A 24,324-nucleotide genomic window follows, 5' to 3' on the forward strand; every position below is an offset into this window, starting at 1 on the left:
AAGAGCAAATCAAATGTTAATTACATCAGATCACTTTAAAACCTAAATATATGTAAGTAAAAATACTGAATTTTTTAAATTTAAATTTATGTAATATTTTTCTTAAATAATTAACCAAATATAGAATATTAAAATATTTCCAAAGGTTATTTTTCATAAAAATTTACATTGAACATATTTAAACATTAATTGATTACTACATTATCAAAGTGTTTCCTGTTATCAATGCACTGTTACAAGACATTAACGATTAATAATCAGATGCTAAGTAATTGTTTTATGTTAAAAGCACATATGCATCAGAATGTTTTCACATGTGAACTCATTGAGAATTAATGATTGAATATAAGAATTATTTTTAAAAAAACATTAATTGAAAAGCAATATTATGCAAACATGTATAATATCATACTTTTGTTTTATATTCGAGCAATGACATTTAGTTTATTTGTAAATTATAAAATAGATAATACATCAACAGTGTAAGGGAAAAGTTATGAAAAGTATACTACTATAACAGTGTATTATGTGAAAGTCTATTATTAAATATATAATATAAAAGTTTATCAAATTATGTGAAAGTCTATTATTATATTATAATATAAATTTAATGTAACAAACAGTTTAACCAATACAAGTTTGATTTTTTAAATTTATTAAAAAAAAATGTGCATTACATTCAATAAATAACTTAAGAAGGTGCATACCTGAGCATCTTCACATCTTTAAATTTTGAAATATCACAAAATTGTGCTCTCTTTAAAATCAATCCTATTGCTGTATTACACTTCAGTACTGATATGAATAGTCATATATTGTATAATGATTAATCAGATTATTGTTATCAGCAAAGACATCAATATTTCACAGTTATAAACATATACAAGATACTATTAGTGATGAAATTTGGAAGATATAATTAATACTGACATAATCAAATTTTAATACACACAAGACCATTTCAATTGCACTCGTTTCTTCTTAAAATATTCATTCATTCATTCAATTTCTAATAGCAAGTAACTGCAATATATAATATTAGTAAGTCACATAAAGCATGTACTAGTTTGTACTATATGGAACATTCACAAAACATCACATTATTTGAACCGACATCAAGAAACACATACAAATTTTAAAATAATATTTATAATCTATGGTCACAGTTGTTATAACAAAACTTGCAAGAGGCTACGAATACAGGAGCACATTTCTACAATAGAAGACAATAAAAAGAAAAATCCTACAATTATATTATGGACTGAGTTCGTAAGTAACTTTTTAATGTCAAATAGGTTAATTATTTTTTTTTAATATAATTATTAACAAACTTCTTTGGACAACAGTATTGAGAAAACACAAGTTGTTCTGTACAAATATTACAAATATAAAGAAGAATCTATTAGTTTTGTGGGACAAGACAATGTACACGAACTTACCAAAAACAATAAAATTATAGTAAAAGAATAATAATAAAAATTATAAAATCAAAAAATAGTATAAAATAAGTTTATCTTAAAACATTAAAAATGAATAAAATATATGTATAAAAATCACACACACATCTGTATAATTACAACGTAAAAGATAAATAATATAAATATGACTTAATAAATGAATATTGGCAGTGATAAATAATATTGGTGGTAAGATGATAGTACCTTGTCTGGAAAGCATCATATATCATCTTGGCAAAATATATAAAATAAAAAGAATGTAGATAAAAATATTTTTGGCAAACATTATAATATGAAATAATCTCACTGTAAATTAAATTCAAAGGAAAGCACTTCAGATTATAAACATAAAAATAATAAAGGCACCCACTGCCCTGACAAGAACACTTAAGGAGGCACATATGGTGGAGGTTGTCTATATGTTGGTGTAGCTTTTGGTCTAGAATTTTTATTGTCACGATTTGCAGTAAATGGAGGAGGAGGTTGATATGGTGGTGATGAATTTGGATCAGGGTGGAGATCAGCATTTGTATCTTGCATGTGACTAGGTTCATGTCTTTCCATTTGTGGTGTTGAATCTCTACTACTAATGGATGAGCGAAGATATTCTGGTGCTAATAATGGTGGCTTCTCATCTTTCATAATTATGGGAGCTTTTGCAGGATCAGGTTTTTCTTCTAATTCATCAGCAAATATTATTGGAATTCCTTTACTAATAAATGTGCTATTATCTTGTGTTGTTATCTTACCTTTCCTCTTCTTTCGATACAAGAAACAAGCAATCATTGTAGCAACAATCAACATTACAGCAATTACAACTGCTGGTATGATAGTAGTAATATAAATATCATCATCGGCTGAAGCTATGGGAGGAGATTCTTCAGTAGAAGGTGGTGGAGTGACTGTCACAGAAGTTGGTGTTACTTTATCTAGACAAATACCTAGAGGCATTGCATCTGCTTTAATAATTTTAAATTCAGGTTGTAGTGCTTCTGTAAGTCGAGAAGATATAGTACCATTTTCATTAAATAAATATTTAACTAGTTGACTAATTTTTTCTTTTGGACAAGGATCATGAGGTAAAGTATTATTAGTCCAAGCATACACAACAGAACCTTTACTTATAGAGCTAACAGTAATATATCTGGGATCAGGATCACCATATAATTTAGCCAGTTTCCATGCAACTAATACTTTTTTAGCTATATCTCGACTAAATTCATCGTAAGATAAATCTAAATGCAAACTAAATTCTACACTTCTTTTCTTTGATTGCCTTGGATGAACTATGATAACAAATGCATCATTTACTTGTAATCCGTCACTGTCTACGGCAACCATTTGAAATTCATGTCTTCCAGCATTGCTTTCAAATGGAAGACCATACAGTTCTTGTGATTTTGGATTGAACTGAACCCAAGATGATTTTGGTGGCTGCTTATTATCTATCCTGAGGAAAGTTAAAGATAAATATCTAGTACTACCATCTTCGAAATCATAAAAAGTATCATCAGGAACTTTAAACCGAAGTATTTCACCAACTGTGGTATTTATTTGTTCTATTGCATTACGTAACATTGGTCCAAAATTCGTGTGAGTTGAAGATGTAGTTGAAGCAGGAGTCTGACACACACCTAAAAAGTTGACAGTTGTGTTTTGAACTCTAAATTCTGGTCCCATGGATTTTTTCAGATGTCTAGATACCTCTCCATTTCCACCAGAAAATAATTTACTCATAAGCTGAGAAATTTGTTCTCTGGGACAAGGATATGCAGGAAGTGAATCATTTGTCCATGTAATCATAAAAGGATCTGTGTTAACAAGTTGAACTGTGATAAATGATTCATTTTTATCTTTATAAAAGCTAGCTAATCTTCTGACTACTTCAATTTGCCAATCTACAGCTATTGGAAATTCCCATTTATTAAATTTTAGTGTCATTGAAAACTCATGATTGACGGCTCGAGCAGACTGATGTTGCCAAACATGTATTTCTAATTTATCAAAAGTTGAAGCTCCTTCACTATCCATTGCTTCTAATATAAATTCATATTTTCCAATATTCTCTTCCAAAGGAAGTGCATATAACATTTGTTTTTCTGGATCAAACTGAATCCAAGAAGAGGATGGAATTGCAGTATGTTCTGCAGTCATAAAAATTAATTTCAAATTGCGAGTGTCTCCATCTTCCATATCTGTAAATGTATCTCTTGGTATTCTGTAAGACCATACCTTACCAGCAACCATAGATAATTTCCTCATCCGACTGTTTATTGTTGGTTTAAAATTTGGTATAGAAGGTGGACGTTTTGTTGAATCTGTAGTCATTTCAGTTTTAGTAGGCTTTATTTCTGAAGTTAACAGATCAGTTGTTATAATATACGTACGGGATGGCAAAATTTCAGTTTCAGTTATTTTATTTATAGGTACTGTCATAGAAGACATTAAAGTATCAATAGGAGTAAATTCATTTGGATAATTTCTTCCATATGGATCAACAGAAGACACGGCAATATATTTCGTTGGTTTTTCAGGGACAAATAAAGGTGTTGCAATAGCAACTGGACTTGCAGAAATGTGCTGAAAATGAACAGTAGATACAACTGAGGTGGGTAAAATATCTTTTTCTCTATTATATCCTCTATTTCGATCACTGTGATGGTGACGGTGATGGTGAGTATTAGAAGAAAAAATTGGAGATGCCATTGTTGGAATAATGCGGGTTTCTGGAATAATGGATTCTTCAGTTGGTTCTGTTTCAATTTTTTCTGTAATATGTGTTAACTGTGTGGGTAAGATTCCAAGAATAGGAGTAGCATGGGTATACCATAATTGCCGCTTTTCTCTTGAAAAATGTGGATGAAGTGTAGAAACATGCCATCCAATGATAGGAAGATTGAAAATATCTGATAATGATCCGTTTTTTGCAGTTTTTTCTATATCTGATAAATATACTAATTGATCGTGATTTATATTACCAGAACAGCCAACTTGCCATTGTACAATAACACCTGTATGTTGACGAATTTTTACATTTCCAGCTCCAGCCATTATTGCAGATTCATCAAAAACTTGATCATCTGGACCTACAGAGATTAATTTCAATGCATCTACTGGAAATTTTATTAAAACACTCATTTTTGTCAAGAGATTAATTCTTTTTGTAGGACTAAGGTCTTCAATATTAGCATCAAATGCTATTGCAGCTATTGTTGGAGATTGTCCTGTTGGACATTTCAATATTTCCACATTAGACTGAGATAGCATTTCAATTGGTTCATCCAAAACTTCAATAGAAAATACATCTTTGGCTGCTATAGAGTGAACTGCAATAGAAAATTATTAACTTATTTTAATAAAGATTAATTTTTAACTGCATTCAAATTTTATTAATTACATAACTTAAACTATGCAGTAAGTCTCTGACATGTGGATTCAGAGATATGCAGTTCAATAGTTCCACTTTTGTCATCTATTGAGTGCCCATTTGAATATACATGATGGTGAAAACTTTGAGAAATTAAAAACTTTTATTTTCTCAAAGTCTTTTCATGAGAAGGGCTATTTAGTTTTAAGTACCTTTTGAAATGGATGTACTGTATATGTTAAAAATGTGTAATATTTAAACACTATTTGACTTGTGTACAGATCTTCAAAATAAATTAACTGTGTAAGTTTGAGGACTTGCTATATTATCTGTTTCTAATACTTACATCAACAAATAAATTTATATTTAATACAAACTTTTGAGATGAAACTAAACATACTGTAATTTTATTTCTTATTAATTTAGAAATATTAATGTCCAAACATTATATATTCAAAGCTATTTTATATTTACAGACCTCTGAGAAGCCTCCGGTTAGAAAAAGTAACAATAGCAACATTGAAAAAGTGACTTCCTGAACTGCATCCAAAGCTAGCTTCAAATGTAGAGTGAAAGAAGTGATCACTTTTTCGTTTATTCAATAGCATTGATAAATAACCACTCCCACACTGGGATATAGTTAATCACATACTCCAAACTGATTATGGTGTGACATAAACAAAACAAAAACAAATGTTTTCGAACTCCATCCAAGTTCTTCATTGGGCTTTGTAACAATAACCCGATGAATCTTTGTAAAAGTTTTTTGGAATAAAAATTCAAACAAGTGTTTGAATATAAGTTCAAAAAATTAAAAACCATGTTGCGCCTGCACATTCAGTTGCCTTACCGGGACTCAACGAACAGTTAATTGACAACATGGTGGTAACCGATCGTTGAGTCCCGGTAAGACAACTGAATGTGCAGATGTGACATGATTTTTAATTTTTTGAACTTATATTCGAACACGTGTTCAAATTTTTATTCCAAAAAGCTTTTACAAAGATCCACTGGGTAATTGTTATGAAGCCTGATGAAGAACTCAGATGAAGTTCGAAAACATTTGTTTTTGGTTTGTTTATGTGCATACTGTAATCAGTTCAGAGTATATGATTAATAGTATTCATAAGAACAAGTTGGGAGGGTTTTACTTACCATTAATACAAAAGGTGAATGATCCTATAAAGTTCAAGCCAAAACATGTCATGGACATAAAAATGCAATTGACATAGCAAATTTAAACATGTGCACAGTGAATAGGGATATCTTATTGAATGTTCCATGGAATTTTCAAAGAAAATAAATTACCATGCCTAAGAAAATAGACCTGAAAGTTGAAAGGTTAGTTTTAGGACTTCCAAAGATGGACTGATCTAGAGCATCTTAGTGAAGAGATTGAAATCAGAAGGACATGCTATTTCCAAAACAGCAGTTCATAACATTTTAAATGGGGAAAAAAAATTGAGACAGTATAAAGACCTCTCACCTACCAAAGTTCAGCAAGCTAAGGTCTCAATAATAACAGACAGAGATTGACATAAGAAAAATGGATTTATGTGAAACTGGAAAATTCACCTAGCCATAGGGAGACGGCAAAGAAAATCAAGATATCCCAGGACAGTTCATTGTATACTTTCTAAGCTGGTCAAAAATATTGCTAGAAAGTCAAAGGTTCATAGGCTAAATGCACAACAAATGCAAAACCACAAGACTGTATCTAAGAAGACATTAGCAAGGCAAATCCTAATTTATTATTTCCTTAAATGAAGCTACATTTGGAGTTCACAATGTAAATGGCGAGAGAAAGATATGTTATGTTCTTAAGAGTAAATGTGTCTCAGAAGATTGGGTTATTGACAAAGATAATTTTATGGTCATCAGTGCTCTGTCCATATGACAGGCACTACTGCTCATTAAGGTAACAAAAACAGTCAAGATGAACACAGACTAGGCCTACTATTTTAGGAAGGTTTTAACCCAAAAGTGAAAGTATATCTTCTGAAACTGTACACTAAAACCGAAATTGCACAAAATTATCACTTATCACAATGTGGCAATGTCACACATCATTTAAAAAACTAAGGTAGCACCCAAAAACACAAGGCACTAAGATGGACTAAGTGTGATTAACAATGACGACCCAGTAAAGAGTCCTGATGGTAGCCCTCTCAATTTCTTTGTATTTGGTTGGATATTTGAAACATTGACTATTAAAAAGACCTGCTATGATGGAAAAAGGCTGGAAGAAAGTCATAACTACGAGTGATGAAAAAAGACCTTTGATAACCAAAGTGTTTTGGCTTTGGAAATGAAGACAGACTGATTACAGAAAAAAGGGAGAAAATACCAAAACATTCAACTGATGTGTCAAAAAAAAAAAAAAATATTTATGTCATTACAGGCTCATTTACCTTCTGTATTTCATACAACTGTTCACTTCATAAGCATAATGGGAAATCTGAAAAACATGACTTGGACCCCAGCATCTGAGAAATGGCTTTAAAAAATTCTGCAAATATTTTCTAACCAATAATTTACATAACAAGTAGACTTAAAAAAGCAATGCCACCTCCATTGTATACAATGACATACTTTTTGCAATTCTTCCCTTAAACTGTACACAAAATTAATGGATGACCCTTTATGGAACTTTTATAATGGATTTTCTATTATTTTATTATTAAATTTAAATACAGGGTGTATCAGAATGATGTTTTAAAAATTTGGGGGATTGTAGAGGATGAAATTTTGAACGTTTTGATATAAGGAACCCATAGCCGGAAATGTGATGTAAAGTTTCTACAGCGGTAGGAAGTGCCTGACCGCCCTTCACTTTGGTAGCTACCCTTCCATCCATTGATGTCACGTTATTGTTCTTGACTTCTTCCTCTGGAGTTATGTAAAGCCCTTTGTGTACGCAACACCTGTAGGAACAGTTCTTGAGCTTACAGACTGCATCTTTACAGCATTTAATACCATCAGAGGGAAGCGTGGCATCTTACAGAGAGTCGGACAAAACATGGTTCGTCGTTGCACATGATGTAATGAAGTTGGTGGTCGTCACATTGAACATTTACTCTAAAGTAGTGCAGCCACTGATTCGATGTACAGTTTGATTGTACTCTACTGTTTTGTCAATAAAACTTGTCATAAATACTGTATTCTGCTGTTTCATTCAGCATACTGACCGCAAAGTGCAAAGTGCTGTAGAAACTTTATATCACATTTCCGGCTATGGGATCCTTATATCAAAACGTTCAAAATTTCATCCTCTACAATCCCCCAAATTTTTAAAACGTCATTCTGATACACCCTGTATATGCAACATTTATCATCTTATGTTAATTAAATACATTTTAATATAATTATATAATGATTATCAACATTCAATGTTTGAAATTATTCTACTCAAGTTACAAAAACATTTTGGGAACGTTTGGAACTTTATAAAGACTGAAATATTTAATAAACTTACCGCTTGAATTATAGATGTTACCGTAAGCTTTAACACTAATATAATGCTGTCCTAAATCTTGTTCAGTTGGCACTCCATAAAATGTGTTATTTACTGGATCAAAATTCAACCAGAGAGGAAGACGATCCTCACCAGCTTTAGAAACCTTAAAATTAATAATTATATTCAATTAATATAAATAGCGTTAGTACATTCAATAGATCTTAACTTGTAAAACACTCACCTCAAAATGTTCTATCTGTCCTGAAAAGGAATCAAGTGGAATTGAACATTTGAATATTCGACCAACTGCAGCAACTGTGTCTGGAACTCCCCAAAACCTTTTCACATCCTGTCCAGACAATTTTTCTATCATTTGAAGATCTTGTGAAAGAACTTTTCCTGATATGCTGGTATAAAGTATTATGCCTAAAATTAGCTGAAATAATTTTATTGCATTCCATATCCTTAATGTTTCTGACATAGTATTTTCTGACTGATCTTTGCTAGAAGCCATGATCACATTTCTAAAATGATTATATTCAGCAATTATGTGCAGTTATTAAATTTAAAGATAAAAGCCTAATAAAGAATTATTTAATACTAATTTTGATGAAGTGATTGTAGGCTTCACTAACTGATATGAAGAAGTCATTTTTCTTTTTCTAAAAGAAAAAAATAAAAAAGGAATTTAATTTTAAAATTCTTAAGTTTTCTGTACTAAAGACTAATTAGAGTTCAAATAAGAATGAAATACAGCGGTATCTTGACTTACGAGTTTTTCAAGATACGAGCAGTCTCTCAGCGGATTTTTTGCTTTGAGTTGAGAGCTAAAATTCGGGTTACGAGCCAGTTTCAGATACCCCACTGCTAGTTGGCGCAGTGAACCATAGATTAAGAAAAAGAAGATGGAAAACTACCACAATTTCGTCATTTTCATTACTCTTTCAATGTCTGACAGGCTAGCTTATAGAAAAACACATGATTGAGTAACATAGGCATTAGTTCAATTCAATGTTGTGTGCGGCACCACCATCTCTCATTTCTCGAATTTTCCTTCTTTTCTTTCTTTATCTATGCAGCGAATGCTGCAACCACCACAAAACCAGTTTATTGCAGTACATTCTATTGTGCTTTTATACAATATTCATTTTTAAAAATACTATTTTCTTATTTAAAAACATGTAACAAAAAAATTGTGGTGTTTTGGGGGTCTGAAACAGATTAATGGCATTTCAATTTGTTTCAATGGGGAAAATTGATTTGACATACGAGTAATTTGAATTACAAGTTCTGTCATGGAACAAATGGAACTTGTAAGTCAAGGCACCATTGTATTATACTACATAAATATTCAAAACAGATAATATATTAATAAATTCAACATTTGATTAATTTTAAGAAAATTAATCTAGACTATTTTCCTAAAGTTAATTTAGTAATATTTATTTATCTTTATAAAATCTTATAATACCAAAACACTATAATAGCTTTTTTCAAGTTATCAGAAAGTTATGAAGCTTTATAACAGTCTGAATAAAAAAAATTTGATTATTTTAATTATATCATTTCAGATTTAATTAGTTTGTAAACAAAAGTAGATATATTTAATAAACAACATCTTGTAAATTTTCAGTGTATCACAATTTAACTTTTACAGATTTTATATTGAATGATCAGTACATTAGGAACAGATGCTTAATAAAGGGTTGGTCCACCTTTTTGGGTAATCATGGATTGCAAACACTGGGAGTGGACTCTACCAGATGTCTAACACCTATTCTTAACTGGACCCATGCATGATTAAGCAGTTTTATCAGTTGGTGTATGTTTCATGAAGGAGTGGGGACAACTACCTTGCCAAACATTCCAACATATCTCAAATATGTTCAATAGGACTGTAGTCTGAAGAGTTTGGAGGCCAAGCAAATGTGTAGAATTCATTTTTGGTTCCTCCAACCATTTCTGAGTGAGTCTCCCCCAGTAGCAAAGTGCATTATCATTTTAAAACATGGCATTATTGTAAGGAAACATAGGCACATCACCAGCAGATACCTGTGTTGTTCACCATTCAAGAATTGTGGGATGATAACCAATGGCCCTAGGCCTTGCCAAAAGAACACTCCCCAAATCATGATACCACCCCACCAACTTGTAGAATCCCAACCATGCAAGCAGGAGATACAGTACATCGTCATGCTGTCTATGCCAAGTTCAGACCTGGCCATCAGCATTGTTAAGCATGAAACAGAACTCATCCTTCCAGATGACCTTTTTCCACATGTACAAGGTCTAATGACACCTTTTCCTTGTCCATGTAAGGTGTTGTTTGAGATGACACATGGTCCATGAAGGTCATTGGATATTGAACCCCAGTAGATGCAAGGCACATCGCATGGTCATTGTCGAAACATGTCTGCCTTGTCCACTGCTGTGCTGTCAGGCAAGTGTTCCACTGTATCATGTCTTTGTTCAGATACTAGTCTTGACATGCAATGCTCACCTCTGGGATTGATCATACATGGCCAGCTGCTGTTTCATCTTCTGGTGGCTGTTTATGCATGATCTATCCACTTAAGGTAAACCATTGACACTGTGGTATAAGAACAACCAATGAGTGCAGCCGTTTCAGAAATACTGGCACTCTCCCTTTGAACCTTAATGATGTATCCACACTCAAAGTCACTCAAGCTGGCCTGTTTGACTATGACTGGCAACTATGGCCTTCTACTATGCAAGAGACAGGTCAACACATCACAATTGCAGTGAATGGTAATGTGGCAATTACAGGACATTCCTTTATCACTTTAGAGATGGTGCTGGCATGCAGTGGCATAGCAAGGGGGTGTATCATGCACCAGGCACCCCTCTGCGAGTGGCATCCAAATGGTCTCCAAGACAAACTATATGTGTTTCTGGAAGGGGGTGCCAATAAAGTGTCGTGCCCCGGGCACCAGTTATGTTTGCTACGCCACTGCTGGCATGGTCTTCCTAACTCAGTGATCATTCAGTGTATTTTCATACAAACTAGGTAAACACCATAATATTACAGCCATCATAACTAGAATAAAAATTCAACTCTTGCATTTATTCAAATGTTTATTTGACATTTAAACAATAAAGATTAAAATTACTATTCATTTAAAATAATAATTTATTTCAAGAATTATATAATTAATTAATGCAAGTTAAACAGTTATGGAAGATAAAATATCTATTGTTATAAATACAGGAATATCACACATAGTATAGGATTCACTATAGTAGGGTTTATTATAAGCATCAGAAGAATCAATTAATGCACAATGATTCACTATAATACAGTCACTGCCAGCCTAAGTTAATATGTATAAGAAAGTTTATAATTATACTTTTAAAAATAAATTTTAAAAAAATGTATAAATGTAAATGATAACATATACAGTCAATAAACATCATTTTAAATCTTTTATAATATGAATTGCATATCCCTTTAGAAAAGTGCAGAGAAATTTGTACTTGCACATAAGTATCTATTTAGAGATTAAAAAAAACTTTAAAGCAAAAAGTGTTGTACTATGTACAGCTGGCAATCATGTTGCCAATTTAGATTGAGTGCTGCTGGTCAGTTTGCCAATTTTTCAAACAGTAGGTCACCATTCACTACTTATCCACTACATTTTGGTTCAGAACAATTTAAACTTATTTTGTGTATATTTTTAAAAATCCACTTTTGGAATAAGCTTCAATAACAACTTAAATGAAGAATGTAACATTTACACAAAAGAACATTTGAAATGTAATTCAGTGCTATTGGAAGCTTTGTGAAGAAGATGAGGGAGGAAAGTCCAAACATTTAGAGAAAAATCTTTTCAAATAAATTGTCATTTTCTGGAACATATTAACTGCTCTAACTGGGGAATTCCTATATAATAAGTATCAAATATAGTTCTATTCAAGGTGCCCATTTAAACATATGTCCAAGGAGAAAATAGATCTTTCTAGCATTGTATTTGGGTATGCATTTGGAGCATGCTTGTTCCAATGCTAAAATAACCAAAGGGAATCAATATAAGATGATTTGTCATAACATAACATACAAATCATCTCTGAATGTAAAGAATAAAGACAACATTACAGAAATTGATACAAAAATGTGAGTTGTATTTTGTTAGAGAACATGTTTAAGACAACTGCTTCAGCAGCAATACAAAGCCAAACAGTTGAGCATGTCTTTATGGATGGCATTTGGCATTTCTGGTGTCATGTGTCTCCCCAGTTCACCAACATCTCATAATGCTGTTGAATATGTATCATACATCAATAATTTTAGATGAACACACAGGAAAAAATTCAGAGGGGTCAAAATTTGGTGGTCATGGAACAGGGCCATGTTATTCTATCCAGCAGTTGTCAAACCACTCTGAGAGCAAGTGACACATGTCTGTCCAAGAATGAGTTGGTATTTCATTACGTCGATATATCAAACCAGCTGTAGTTGTATTTTAAATGTCTCTTTTGTTGAATAATTTTATTTTACTAAATGCATTGATTTATTATCATGGCATTTTAAAATTAATTAATATTTTACTCCTGGATAAATATTTAAATATCAGTTATTTTAGCACTGGAACAAGCATGCACCACATGCATACACTTGTGCAATGCTGGAAAGATCTCTTTTGGTTTTGGTTTTATTCGAGTATGGCAATGAAACATGGGCAATTTGCTGAGGGGGAAATGTCTCCCAGAAAGTCTTTTATGGAAACTAGCCTCTATTTAGGTGTTACTAACATGGTGAGGCACTAACCCACAACTGTAGTTGGTCATATTCAGTGGTTTTGACCACTCGGCCAGTGGTGGGCCTACTCTTTTGGCCCTGGGAAGATGTTTAAATGGACACCCTGTATAACATACAGCAGAACCCTATTAAATATTTTCTCAAGGATCAGCTAGTTAAGGCACAGGTTTCATATTTATTAGTATATGGTGGGGGAGAAAACGCCTCATATATTATAGTTTAGGGCCTGAAGAAATTTAAATCTAGCTCTATCTATAAAGTTCTATATTACATGCTTCTAAACATATTGTGCAACAATAAATGTAAAATAACCTGTGACAGTGACCAAAACTTTAAAAATCTATTTAAAAAAATGATGACAACACACTGGATAGCACTGTTACAGTCAATTGCACCTAAACTGTGGGTGAAAGCTTGGTATCAGAACACAACCTATTTCACGTTCCCAGGCAAACAATTAGTGATAATCTTGAATAAAAATTACAGTAGATAAAACTGGATAATTTATTATCTCTCTACTTCATAACTTTTAGAATGTAAAAATAAGTCTTTTTATCATGATATTAATACACACATTTATATTGTGTTAATAAAATAACAGTTTTAATGTATGTATATATATATAATACATCTTTTACTGAGAATATTAAAGAACTGGGTTTTTCCACTACTGAGAAAAAAGGATTATTGTATATCAGAAAAGTTGGTCATAAAAACATCTATTGCTTTGAACAAGCTTATGCAGCAGTGGTTTATTTTCCGACAGAAATTTGTAAAACTGCACAGCTGTATTCAGATATATTTTGTGATATTTATTTATTTATCCTGGTAAACTGCATGTTTAGTGATGCATGGTACCAGTATGCTGTTTTTTGCTTTTGTTTATGGACAACTGCCTTGCCTGATTATATAACAAGGTATGCATCAACAGCCAGAAAAACCAGTGCCAATAATGCCTCACCTCTATAACAACAACTAATGAATGGCAGCAATTGTTTACTAACAGAATCATTTGTCATAATTATAATTAAATTGATGATTTAATAATTAATTTAGAAGGTTCCGAATGTGTTTTTCCAAACAAAAAACATACCTCCAGAATTCTTGAGAGAATTCCCAGAAAGTTTTCAAAATACAGGATATTTTTCCAGGAAATCCTGGGATACAGGACATTCAGGTATTCCAACAAAAACTGTCGAGACAATGGAAGAAAAGGTCAAAATACAGAACAGTTCTGTACAATGTGAGATGTCTGGCCACTTTATAACAAAGTTAGATTTTTTATCAAATTTTGTAGTATGATTCTTACATATCTTTCTTTATAAAAGCTCTTTTTTATATCCTCAGAAAGTTTAGTTCTATTCATGAATATACTTATTCTCTGACTATATTTCACTATTTCAGAATGGTCAAAATTGATTAAATATATTAGATCATCAATAGTAAAAGTCATTTCTGATTCATTAGAAGCCATCCTGATATGCAGTTTTCACTCTACCACATGACTTTTACAATCTTAAACCTACAAAGGCAAACTGACCCATTATTGACATGCTAAACAACAAACACTTGCTGAGAACTGTTTTGATTGTTGGGTCAATTTGATTCTGCATAAAAATAAACATTTATCTGAAATGTTTTTTTGAAAAGATGCACTAATCAAAAATTATGGACATGTAAAGTTTTACATGGCTGTCATATTGTGTCCAGGTGAATCTGTGAATTTCACCGAAAAAAAAAAAAAAAAGAAAAATACTAAAAAAGTCATTAGGTAGCTATTATTATTTTCTAGAAATAAGATCAATATCTTTCTTTATCACAAGCTTGATGCTCTAACATGCAGACGTACTAGTTTTGTATCAGTTCATTATTTGAACAAAAAAAAATGATTCTCCCAAATAATAATAGTCTTTGAGCAATGGTCTTTCTGCCAACTACTTAATTTTCTGATACTTGATGAAAAGGTGTTACATTGCATAGATCAAGATAGAAAGTGACTACACTCAGTTTAATAATAAAATTTATTTATTAAAACCAGAACGTACATTTTATGATTATGGTTATTATTTGAACATTATACAGAGTAAGTTACATCAATTATATATAGAAACCATCTAAGAGCAAATCTGTAGCAAATCCAATCAAGAGAGTCCATTTTCTTAGATTGTTGAACAAGTCCATCCTTTCTGGATGGTCGCAGCCTGCTGTCTTCCTTTCAGAAAACTAACCTTCCACACAAGCACTTCCCATTATCCTCTGAGTTTTTTCTTTCCTATCACTTGGATCAAAAACAGTATGCTACATTTAAGTAATATCTTGTCTAAATGAAGACATGACATAAGCTGACTTCTTCAAATAACTCAACTGATAGACATTGTGATGCATCATACTTTGGTAGTAAGTATTCACTCTTCCCATGACAATACACACTTTATGTCTGTTAAGTTTGTTGTTTAGTTTATTCTAAATAAGTATAAACTTAGAGATAGAACAAAAAATTTTTCATGGCACTCACAATAAAAGTCAAAACTGGGATCTCACAATAAGAAATTATATAAGAAATATTCATCTGTAATTTGCACAATAATTATCTCAACTCAAATTATGAGAATTGGAACAATCCTGAAGATTTTAGGATATATAAGATCTTGTTTGTACTTTTATTTTCAAGTATGGTCTCTATTAGATAAATATTCTCATGTCATTTGAAAATGTCCTGCATTATCAAATTCTTTCTCTCAAATTACATCAAATCATCTTAAAGAGGTAAAGAGGTTTTATAAAGCCTCTAGGAGTTTGCATAAACAAAAAATACAGAAACCTCATCTGTTGCCTGGAGATCATTTTATGAGAATCCAAATAAGAACTCTCTACTAAGGATATGCAAGAAATAATTTTACAAATATGAAGTCACAACATAAAATATCATATATCCTGACTTTAAAAAATACACAGCCACAGAAAACACCATTACATTGTTTTCAACATTTAAAAATTTTAACATATCTTAAAAGACATGCCATTACATAAGCAGACATTCCAATGTAGAGCATTAACAGACCTGAAGCAGACTTATCAAAGGAGCCAAAATATGAAAAATGAGACCAGAATTGTATTTAAAGGTGTGTTTTTTCAAGTATTTAAACATTATCCCAGCTTGGATTCTATTTAAGAACATTACACCATATAAGCTTTTACTAAGTTTCTGATTATAAATGTTCTCATCAAAGAATCTTAAAAATCTAAGAAAATTTTCAAACTCCTTAAGCAGTTTAAGCTAATATACAAACATCTTTAAACCCAATATAATTGAAATAAGCCAAACAACTACTGGATAGTTGTTTGGCTTTTTCCACAATTATTTTAATTAATTTCTAAATAATTTTTTCTAGAGGAAGGCATTAGGTGCCATCTCTTATTAAATTTTATAATTAAATAATGTAGAATATTCTGGAAGAAAATAATGTAAATCATACGACTAATCTAATTTTGTCTATAATAACAGTTAATTTTCATATATATAGGCCTACTGTATGTGTTCTTCAACTATCTGCTTAATTCATTGTTTAAATACTGAAACATTGACAATTATTATTAAATATAGTAATTATTGTTAGATTAATATGAATTACTATATAAATATTTTATTATAAGTAATTGTATCGAAAAATTAGTCCTTAGATATACATATTTTAATATGTATTTCTAATGACTAATAAATTATGATTATATGTTGAAGTTCTAATATTATTTTTAGTTAAATTTTTCCAAAATTCCAAACAGTAAAATTAATGATAGGATTACATAACTGAAATGCTAATACTTTAGCAGGGCTGTGGAGTCGATAAAAAACACTCAACTCTGACTACGGCAAAATTAAATACCAAGTCATTTTATGGTGGGCAGAGGCCTCTGAACTCTGAAAGGAGCCTGGCCTCTGAACTCTTTGGGTAAGCATTTACCCAAATACTTACTCTGATTAATTAGTCTGGTTCATTCAAAAAAATAGAGTACTTATTTAGAGCAGGGATAATAAAGGAATGATTCAAAAATATTCAAATTCAATTGGGTCAAAATAATTTAACTACTAAACACAAATACTACAAAGAACACTACATATTTAATAAATTAAATTGATGCATTTTGTATTTAAAATAAATGAATTATAACAAAATCCAAAAATATTTTAAAAAATTAATAAATATATAATAAATTTTCTTTCACTTAAATAAAAAAATCTAAACTAAATTTAAAATGTGGGAGTTGGAGTCGAAGTCGACACATTTTTTCTGACTCCGACTCCTCTGACCAGAAATTCCTCCCGACTCCGACTCCACAGCCCTGTACTTTAGTAGTCTTATTGTTTGTAGTTTTTTCACATAAGTAATAAAACTATAAAATAAAATTATTCTTAAAGCTGGAACTACCAAATATATGATGAAAAACTGACCTTTCATACATTTCCAACATTGACAGAATAGTAAAATAAAATGCAAATGTTTCGGAAACACTCAGGGGCCAGCATCAGGCTTATACAAAAGACTTTCTTTGTTTTACTTGAAATTTTTGAATTTGGAACAATTTTTAATAAATAAAGTTCTGAAACCAAAATCTTTTAAAACAAAGTCTGTTTTTTTTTTTTATTCTGGCACCTGAACATAACCAAAAACATTTGTATTTTCTTTTACAACACTGTCACTGCTGGAAATGTACAAAAGGCAAGTTGTCATCACTGTTTCACGTCAAATGATATTAGTATAAGACTTCTTGAAAACAAAACTTTATACATTATTATTATAAATAGAAAATTATAATTATTAGACTAATTAAAAAAAAACAATTAAACATAAAAAAATGTAGTTAATATTGTAACAACATATAGTTACCATATTGTAAACTCCAAAATGAGGATAATCCCCGACTAATCCCAATATCATGTTCTTGAAACCTTGTTAACCTATAATTGATATTTTTTTTCTTAAATCCTTAAACAATTATTATTATTATTCTATATGTTCAAACCACATCAACCAAAGAAACTGGAGGAGTATACTTCATCTAAGATAAACCTTAATTGTTCCAGTTAATCACGTTTATATTAAATCTAACGTTTTCGACCCATCCCGGGTCATCTTCAGGATATCGTTGCACCAAAATAAACAAACGTGTAGAATTGGAGCTCTCAAATTGAATGTAATCCGATTCAAAACTTTGTAGAACGGTCAAGCTTGCTCATAGAACAATTCTCTCGTGGGAATTGTTCTATGAGCAAGCTTGACCGTTCTACAAAGTTTTGAATCGGATTACATTCAATTTGAGAGCTCCAATTCTACACGTTTGTTTATTTTGGTGCAACGATATCCTGAAGATGACCCGGGATGGGTCGAAAACGTTAGATTTAATATAAACGTGATTAACTGGAACAATTAAGGTTTATCTTAGATGAAATTCTATATGTTATAGTGCCATCATAAAAGTCCAGTTCCAAAATGATAAATAAGAACATAATCTGGATAATAGGCGGTTAATTAAAAGTGGACGAAATTTGAGTTGAATGATTTGAAGATAAGATACAAAGCAAGTTAAATAAAAGCATTTAAAAATGTATTAAATTGACTATAATTATTGATTTCATAGTTCTGAAATATAAATTAAACTTAACTGAAATTTCTGATTATTTGAAATCATCTCATGATGATTATTAACAATTTATTTTAAATTATTTCTTAATAATAAAAATAAATAAAACTATCATCATCATCATCATCATCACTGCCTGACAGACTGCATATCATGGATAAAGCAATCATAAATCACAGAAGCAGTTCCTTAAAATGACAATTAATTTTATTAATGATTAAGACAATTCATGTCTATTATGCTGAATTATTAATGGGATGAAATAATTTGCTACTTACTAATGGTATTATTATTTACTAATTTTTCTGTACTAAACCCAAATCTCCGCTTAACAAAATGATACTAAAATAATTTTTACAACATTTTCTATTAAAAAAAAAATTATATTTTTGTAAAATATAACATTATTTCATATATTTTTTAATTATTCAACTAAAAATAACATTAGAACTACAACATATAATCATAATTTATTAGTCATTAGAAATACATATTAAAATATGTATATCTAAGGACTAATTTTTCGATACGATTACTTACAATAAAATATTTATATAGTAATTCATATCAATTTAACAATAATTACTATATTTAATAATAATTGTCAATGTTTCAGTATTTAAACAATGAATTAAGCACATAATTAAAGAACACATACAGTATATATACAGGTAGGCCTCCTACAACGCAGTACCTTTACAACGTGTTTTCGCTCCAATGCGGTTGGAAAAATGCGGAAATTTTCTTTCAACGCGGTACTTTTATAACGCGGTTTAGGGTATTTAGAAACGAATTATCTTTCACATAATAGAAAAATCACAACAGATCACATAAGTGCAATGGAACTTGATGGAACAAGCTCAAATCTTGAAATAAGGCCAGTCAAACATTCTCGAACAACTATAATAAGTGATGATGAGGACTGAATTTAAGCATTATGTTTCTTTTTGATTTTGACTTGAAATCATAATATTTTTAGTTTTTATATGATGTTGAATTTTATTTAAGCTTTTTATGTACATAAATTTAAAAAATGATAAAAATGTTACATCATAGAAGGCAGTTTTTCTCTTTTTAGAACTGAATCCCAGTTTTTGTATTAAGTTGGTGTCTCCTATAACGCGATTTCCCACAATGCGGTATTTTCAAGGAACGTATCTACCGCGTTGTAGGAGGCCTACCTGTATATGAAAATTAACTGTTATTATAGACAAAATTAGATTAGTCATATGACTTACATTATATGATATATGATATACATTTAGCTCATTTGAGTAATTATATTAATTATAATATATAAGGGTAAATATTATATATTTTATTAGAAATTAGCATTAAATTGTTTCAAATTTAATATTAAATTAAAAGAATGATCTCTTAATTATATGAAAAATCAGTATAAAACAGGTTAACACAAATATTTATAACAAAATAAAACATTCAGTTTTATTAATACATTTCCTTCCACTTATTTGACTTTTTAATTGCTCATAACAGAAGTTATAATTTTCATAAAAGACATCAACTTTTAAATGACATGACATTCAACATAAATGTAAATCAATGAAGCAATTAAGGAGATTTGACATAATTATTTTATAATGTTTTAATAATAATAAATTTCTTTAAAGAATTAGATAAATTCAATATAATTCTACTTGATTGCTTGAGGAAATGAAAAAAGCTTAAATATTTTTATGGAGCAGAATTCCCATTTATTGAAAAAAATAATAATTTTACAAAGTTCATTTAATATCATTTATCAATAAAAAAAATTATTCAATGCTGAAAGTAATCAAAATAATCTATGCAAAAAAGTAATCAAATGGTAGATTTCTTATAAAAGAAAAGGGACACTTAAATTAAAATCAAAAAACTTTAATTCATCACCTTTGATAGTTGAATTTGAGAAATGAATAAAATAAATATAATACATATTTAACTACTATTTATTTAATACAAAATGCATGATTTCCCTTCAATGATAAAAAGATTCTGTAATAAGCAAACATAAATTAGTTTTCAATAAGTATTTATTAATTTTTTTTAATATTCTTGATTTTTTTCATATGTTCATTTCCAGTATAATATATAACAAGGCTATTTTTCAGCTGGAATGCACTGGTTTGCCATATTGGCAGATTGAATAAAAAGTATTGATAGCTGGTACTAGTATTGGCAGTTACTCAGTGAAAACAATTCTATACGTTCAGTCATCATATGTGCGTACCAGTGGTAATTTTTTTTTATAAAAAGGGCACTTATATAAATGTTCAATTTCTAAAGTTGGCTTTTTTTTAATAGTTAAAAAGTTATTTGAATCTTAAACAGGAAATAATTCAAATTATATTGTTTATAGCATAAAACCAATTGTGTGAAAAATGAATGTTTTAAAGTGAAAACTGCAAACTGTCTTAATTTTTATAATTTATTTTTACTACGAGTGATTTTTAATATATATCAACTCTTAAAATTTCTTTCGTTTTCTAAGAAGCAATACATCGCACATAGAACAGTATGTCAGAAAACATGGCAACATTACAGAATTGTGCTTGCACAGAATGTAAAAACAGGATAAAAACAAAAGAAAATGCAAGTAAAGTTGATTCATAACAGTATTGAAAATGAAAAGACAATGTTAGAACAATTGAAAATGCAAACATATCTTATTCTTATGACAATACTCCTTTAATGATTAATGAAATTATTATACTGCTTAAACAAGAAACTAAATATTTTTAACCTTAATGTTTACAAAGTTTACCTCCATCTTCAGAGAACAAAGTCAACAAACATGTTTGCACTTTAATGTAACAGCATAACAACAGTAGATGATAATATCCAAACATAATAAATTTGAAGTAAACTGAAGATTGTAGAATTTACATGTTATTTTAGAAGTAATATCAATCTATTATCTAAGTAAATAAAAACAAAATTATTAAGAATAAAACAAAATACAAATTTTTTTGTATATTTATTCAAAAAGAGATTTAATATTTGATCCCTTATAAATAAATGTATAAGAAAAAGTTGAAAATAAGTCAACACAAAATTTTTAAATTTCAATGTACTGTACTTTGAACATTGAAATTTAAAAATTGCTATACAAACTTCTATATTTTATCTGTATTTGTGAAAAATTTTTTAATATGTTAACAAATGACAGATAAACATATACTGTTAAAAGAACTTGTTCAGAAAATTGTCTTAAAAATATGATTTTTATTTCATAACATTTAACACCCAATTGAAAGCCAATAATATTTAAACTTTTGATTTTAGGTATAAATGTTAGAAATCTACTTACATTAACAATAATTTAACATTCAATTTTTGTTAATTAACAAAAACCATTATCTAAACATGATGAAAAATAAAGTTAATTAACAGCAGCGCATTAAATACATATTTATTTCACCAAATTTGTGTCATAAGGTGCTTAAAAAATTCATCATAATTAAAAATAATAGAAATCATTTCACTCTTTAATAGACATAACAAATGAAATATAAAATAGGACAAAAATATTTTTAGAAATAGTACAAATCATTAATAAATGAGTAATGTTAAAAAAAACATAAAAACAAATTCTTGCTAATGGCATTTACTGTTAACATATCTTTCATTTTGAAAATATGCAGGATAAAAAAAATTATTACAGCATTTCAATACAACAATTTTTCTTTCACGAAATATTATATTTTAATTGGAAATTTATTTTTCTAATATTTCTTTTGTAGACTTCAAAGGAATATTTAAATTCTCTTAATTACCAAATAATAATATATAATAGGAGCTATATTCCAACCAAAGCCGAATATAATCGAGCGAGAAATGGCTATAATACTAGTAAATTATTAGTATTATAGCCATTTCTCGCCCGATTATATTCAGCTTTGGTTGGAGTATAGCTTTACATATATCGGGTGAAGTAAAGATGTTTGATTATATAGTAGGAGTCTGAACAAGTTTATTAGAGATTCTGTTAAGGTGGGTCACTCGAGCAGGAAGATGCAAGAATGCAGGTTGAGGTGGTTTGGTCACGCAGAGCGAAGTATTGAAGATTATGTCGGAAAGTGGGTTGGAAAACTGGTAGCAAAAGAAAGGAGGGAGAGGAAGATCAAGGCTGCATTGGTAAGGCGAAGGAAGACTCAAATCAGAGGGAACTTAAGCGAAGCCCACGATAGGAAGAAAGCGAGGAAACACATTACAGAAGGAAACGCCGACTCCATATAAACCAAGAAAAGGTAAAGATGAAGAAGAATAGGAGTCCGAACTAAACAAAAATTTTATAAGATTTAAAAATAGATAATTATAATTAAAACAAATAAAATTAGATGGGGCATTTAATAAATATTGAGTTTTAATATAAAATTTAATTTTTTTTTTACAAATTTATATGATGATAATTATATATATATATATATATATATATATGTGTCATATATTTGTAAAAATATTTAAACGATTTTTTTTATTTTTAATTTATTATTTTTCATACATTTTCGCAGAATTTTGAAAATATTTTTTTGTGTCAATTTCAAAACTTCACGTTAACATCACGTTACCATAACAACGTGATGTCTGATGAGGAGGAAAGTCAACAGAAGAAAAAAGAAAAAAAAAATGCATCAGAGAAACTTACGAAGTTCACATTATTATTACTAAATTTGTTAAAATATTAATTTTGACATCATTTTTTAAAATTTATTTCCTAATATATTTTATTTTAAAACAGAAATTAGTTTCGAATCTTTCAATTAAAATTGTAAATGATCTTTAAATCGTATATATATATATATATATATATATATAAATCTATTAAATGAGATTACTAATATTAAAAGGTCTTTCTATAAGTTTAAAATTAATGTTAAATAAAAATGTTATATACATTTTAAATAATAGAAATTACGTCACGATCGTAGTTTGAAATTACGTCACGAGGGTAGGTTAAAATTACAATTATTAGTTTCGTATTTTGTTTATTTTCTTTCGATATACACGCTATTCTAACCGAATCCATTTATTGCTCTTAAAAGATACATGCATTAAATAATTTGACATTTATAAATAAAAATCTCAAATAAAGCAACCACGACGAAATTCAATGCATTTAAATCAACATGCATCTTAATACCTATTAGCATTCGAAACGACTCCTTTACTATATCCACCGTTGATCCTTTTTATGATATTGCAAACGATTCCGTCCGCTATATCATATCACCATCTTGGATGGGATGAAGGCGACGCCGAGACGCCACCTGGAATTTCGCATCCGAAACTCTTTTAATATACATATTTATCGTATTCGAAAATTATATATTTTTAAAATCGTTTATTAATAATAAACGTTTATGAAATTTAAGTAAAATGGGGTTTAATTACAAAAATATTCTTTCGATACCATTAAATTGCATTATCTGACCGTAAACGTTAAATGATAGGCTATAGATTAAGTGATATTCACTCTTGAATCGATCTTTCTCTTTTTCCCTCTCTCTCTTCAACAAATCGACTTTTCAATCAATTTTTTTTTAAAAAAAAGACAACATTGCGGATCGATTCTTTTATGAAAACCAATTTAAATTTCTTTGTAATATTTAAGGAAAACTATTTT

The 24,324-nt window shown here is 29.6% G+C and overlaps 1 protein-coding gene across 1 annotated transcript; it reads right to left on the minus strand.

Moving 5' to 3' along the window:
- Window positions 1-638: 638 nt before the first annotated feature.
- On the minus strand, window positions 639-23,953 carry LOC136978589 (dystroglycan 1-like). The gene is made up of 4 exons (XM_067274322.1): window positions 23,842-23,953; window positions 8,523-8,943; window positions 8,300-8,444; window positions 639-4,783 (listed from the first exon to the last, which is right to left on the minus strand). The coding sequence occupies exons 2-4, from the start codon at window positions 8,793-8,795 to the stop codon at window positions 1,845-1,847; spliced, it is 3,357 nt and encodes a 1,118-aa protein (XP_067130423.1). The 5' UTR covers window positions 8,796-8,943; window positions 23,842-23,953; the 3' UTR covers window positions 639-1,844.
- Between the last annotated feature and the right edge of the window lie 371 nt (window positions 23,954-24,324).

The sequence above is a fragment of the Centruroides vittatus genome, unplaced genomic scaffold (assembly GCF_030686945.1).
Source record: "Centruroides vittatus isolate TY-2023 unplaced genomic scaffold, ASM3068694v2 contig_546, whole genome shotgun sequence".
Lineage (NCBI taxonomy): Eukaryota > Metazoa > Arthropoda > Arachnida > Scorpiones > Buthidae > Centruroides > Centruroides vittatus.

Bases quoted from the DNA above. Each gene is read 5' to 3' on its own strand.
- LOC136978589 (XM_067274322.1), bottom strand. From the start codon at position 8,795: ATGGCTTCTAGCAAAGATCAGTCAGAAAATACTATGTCAGAAACATTA. The intron at 8,445-8,522 runs GTGAGTGTTTTA...ATTAATTTTAAG, and splicing joins GACAGATAGAACATTTTGAG to GTTTCTAAAGCTGGTGAGGA. The intron at 4,784-8,299 runs GTAAGTTTATTA...TTTCTATTGCAG, and splicing joins TAACATCTATAATTCAAGCG to TTCACTCTATAGCAGCCAAA.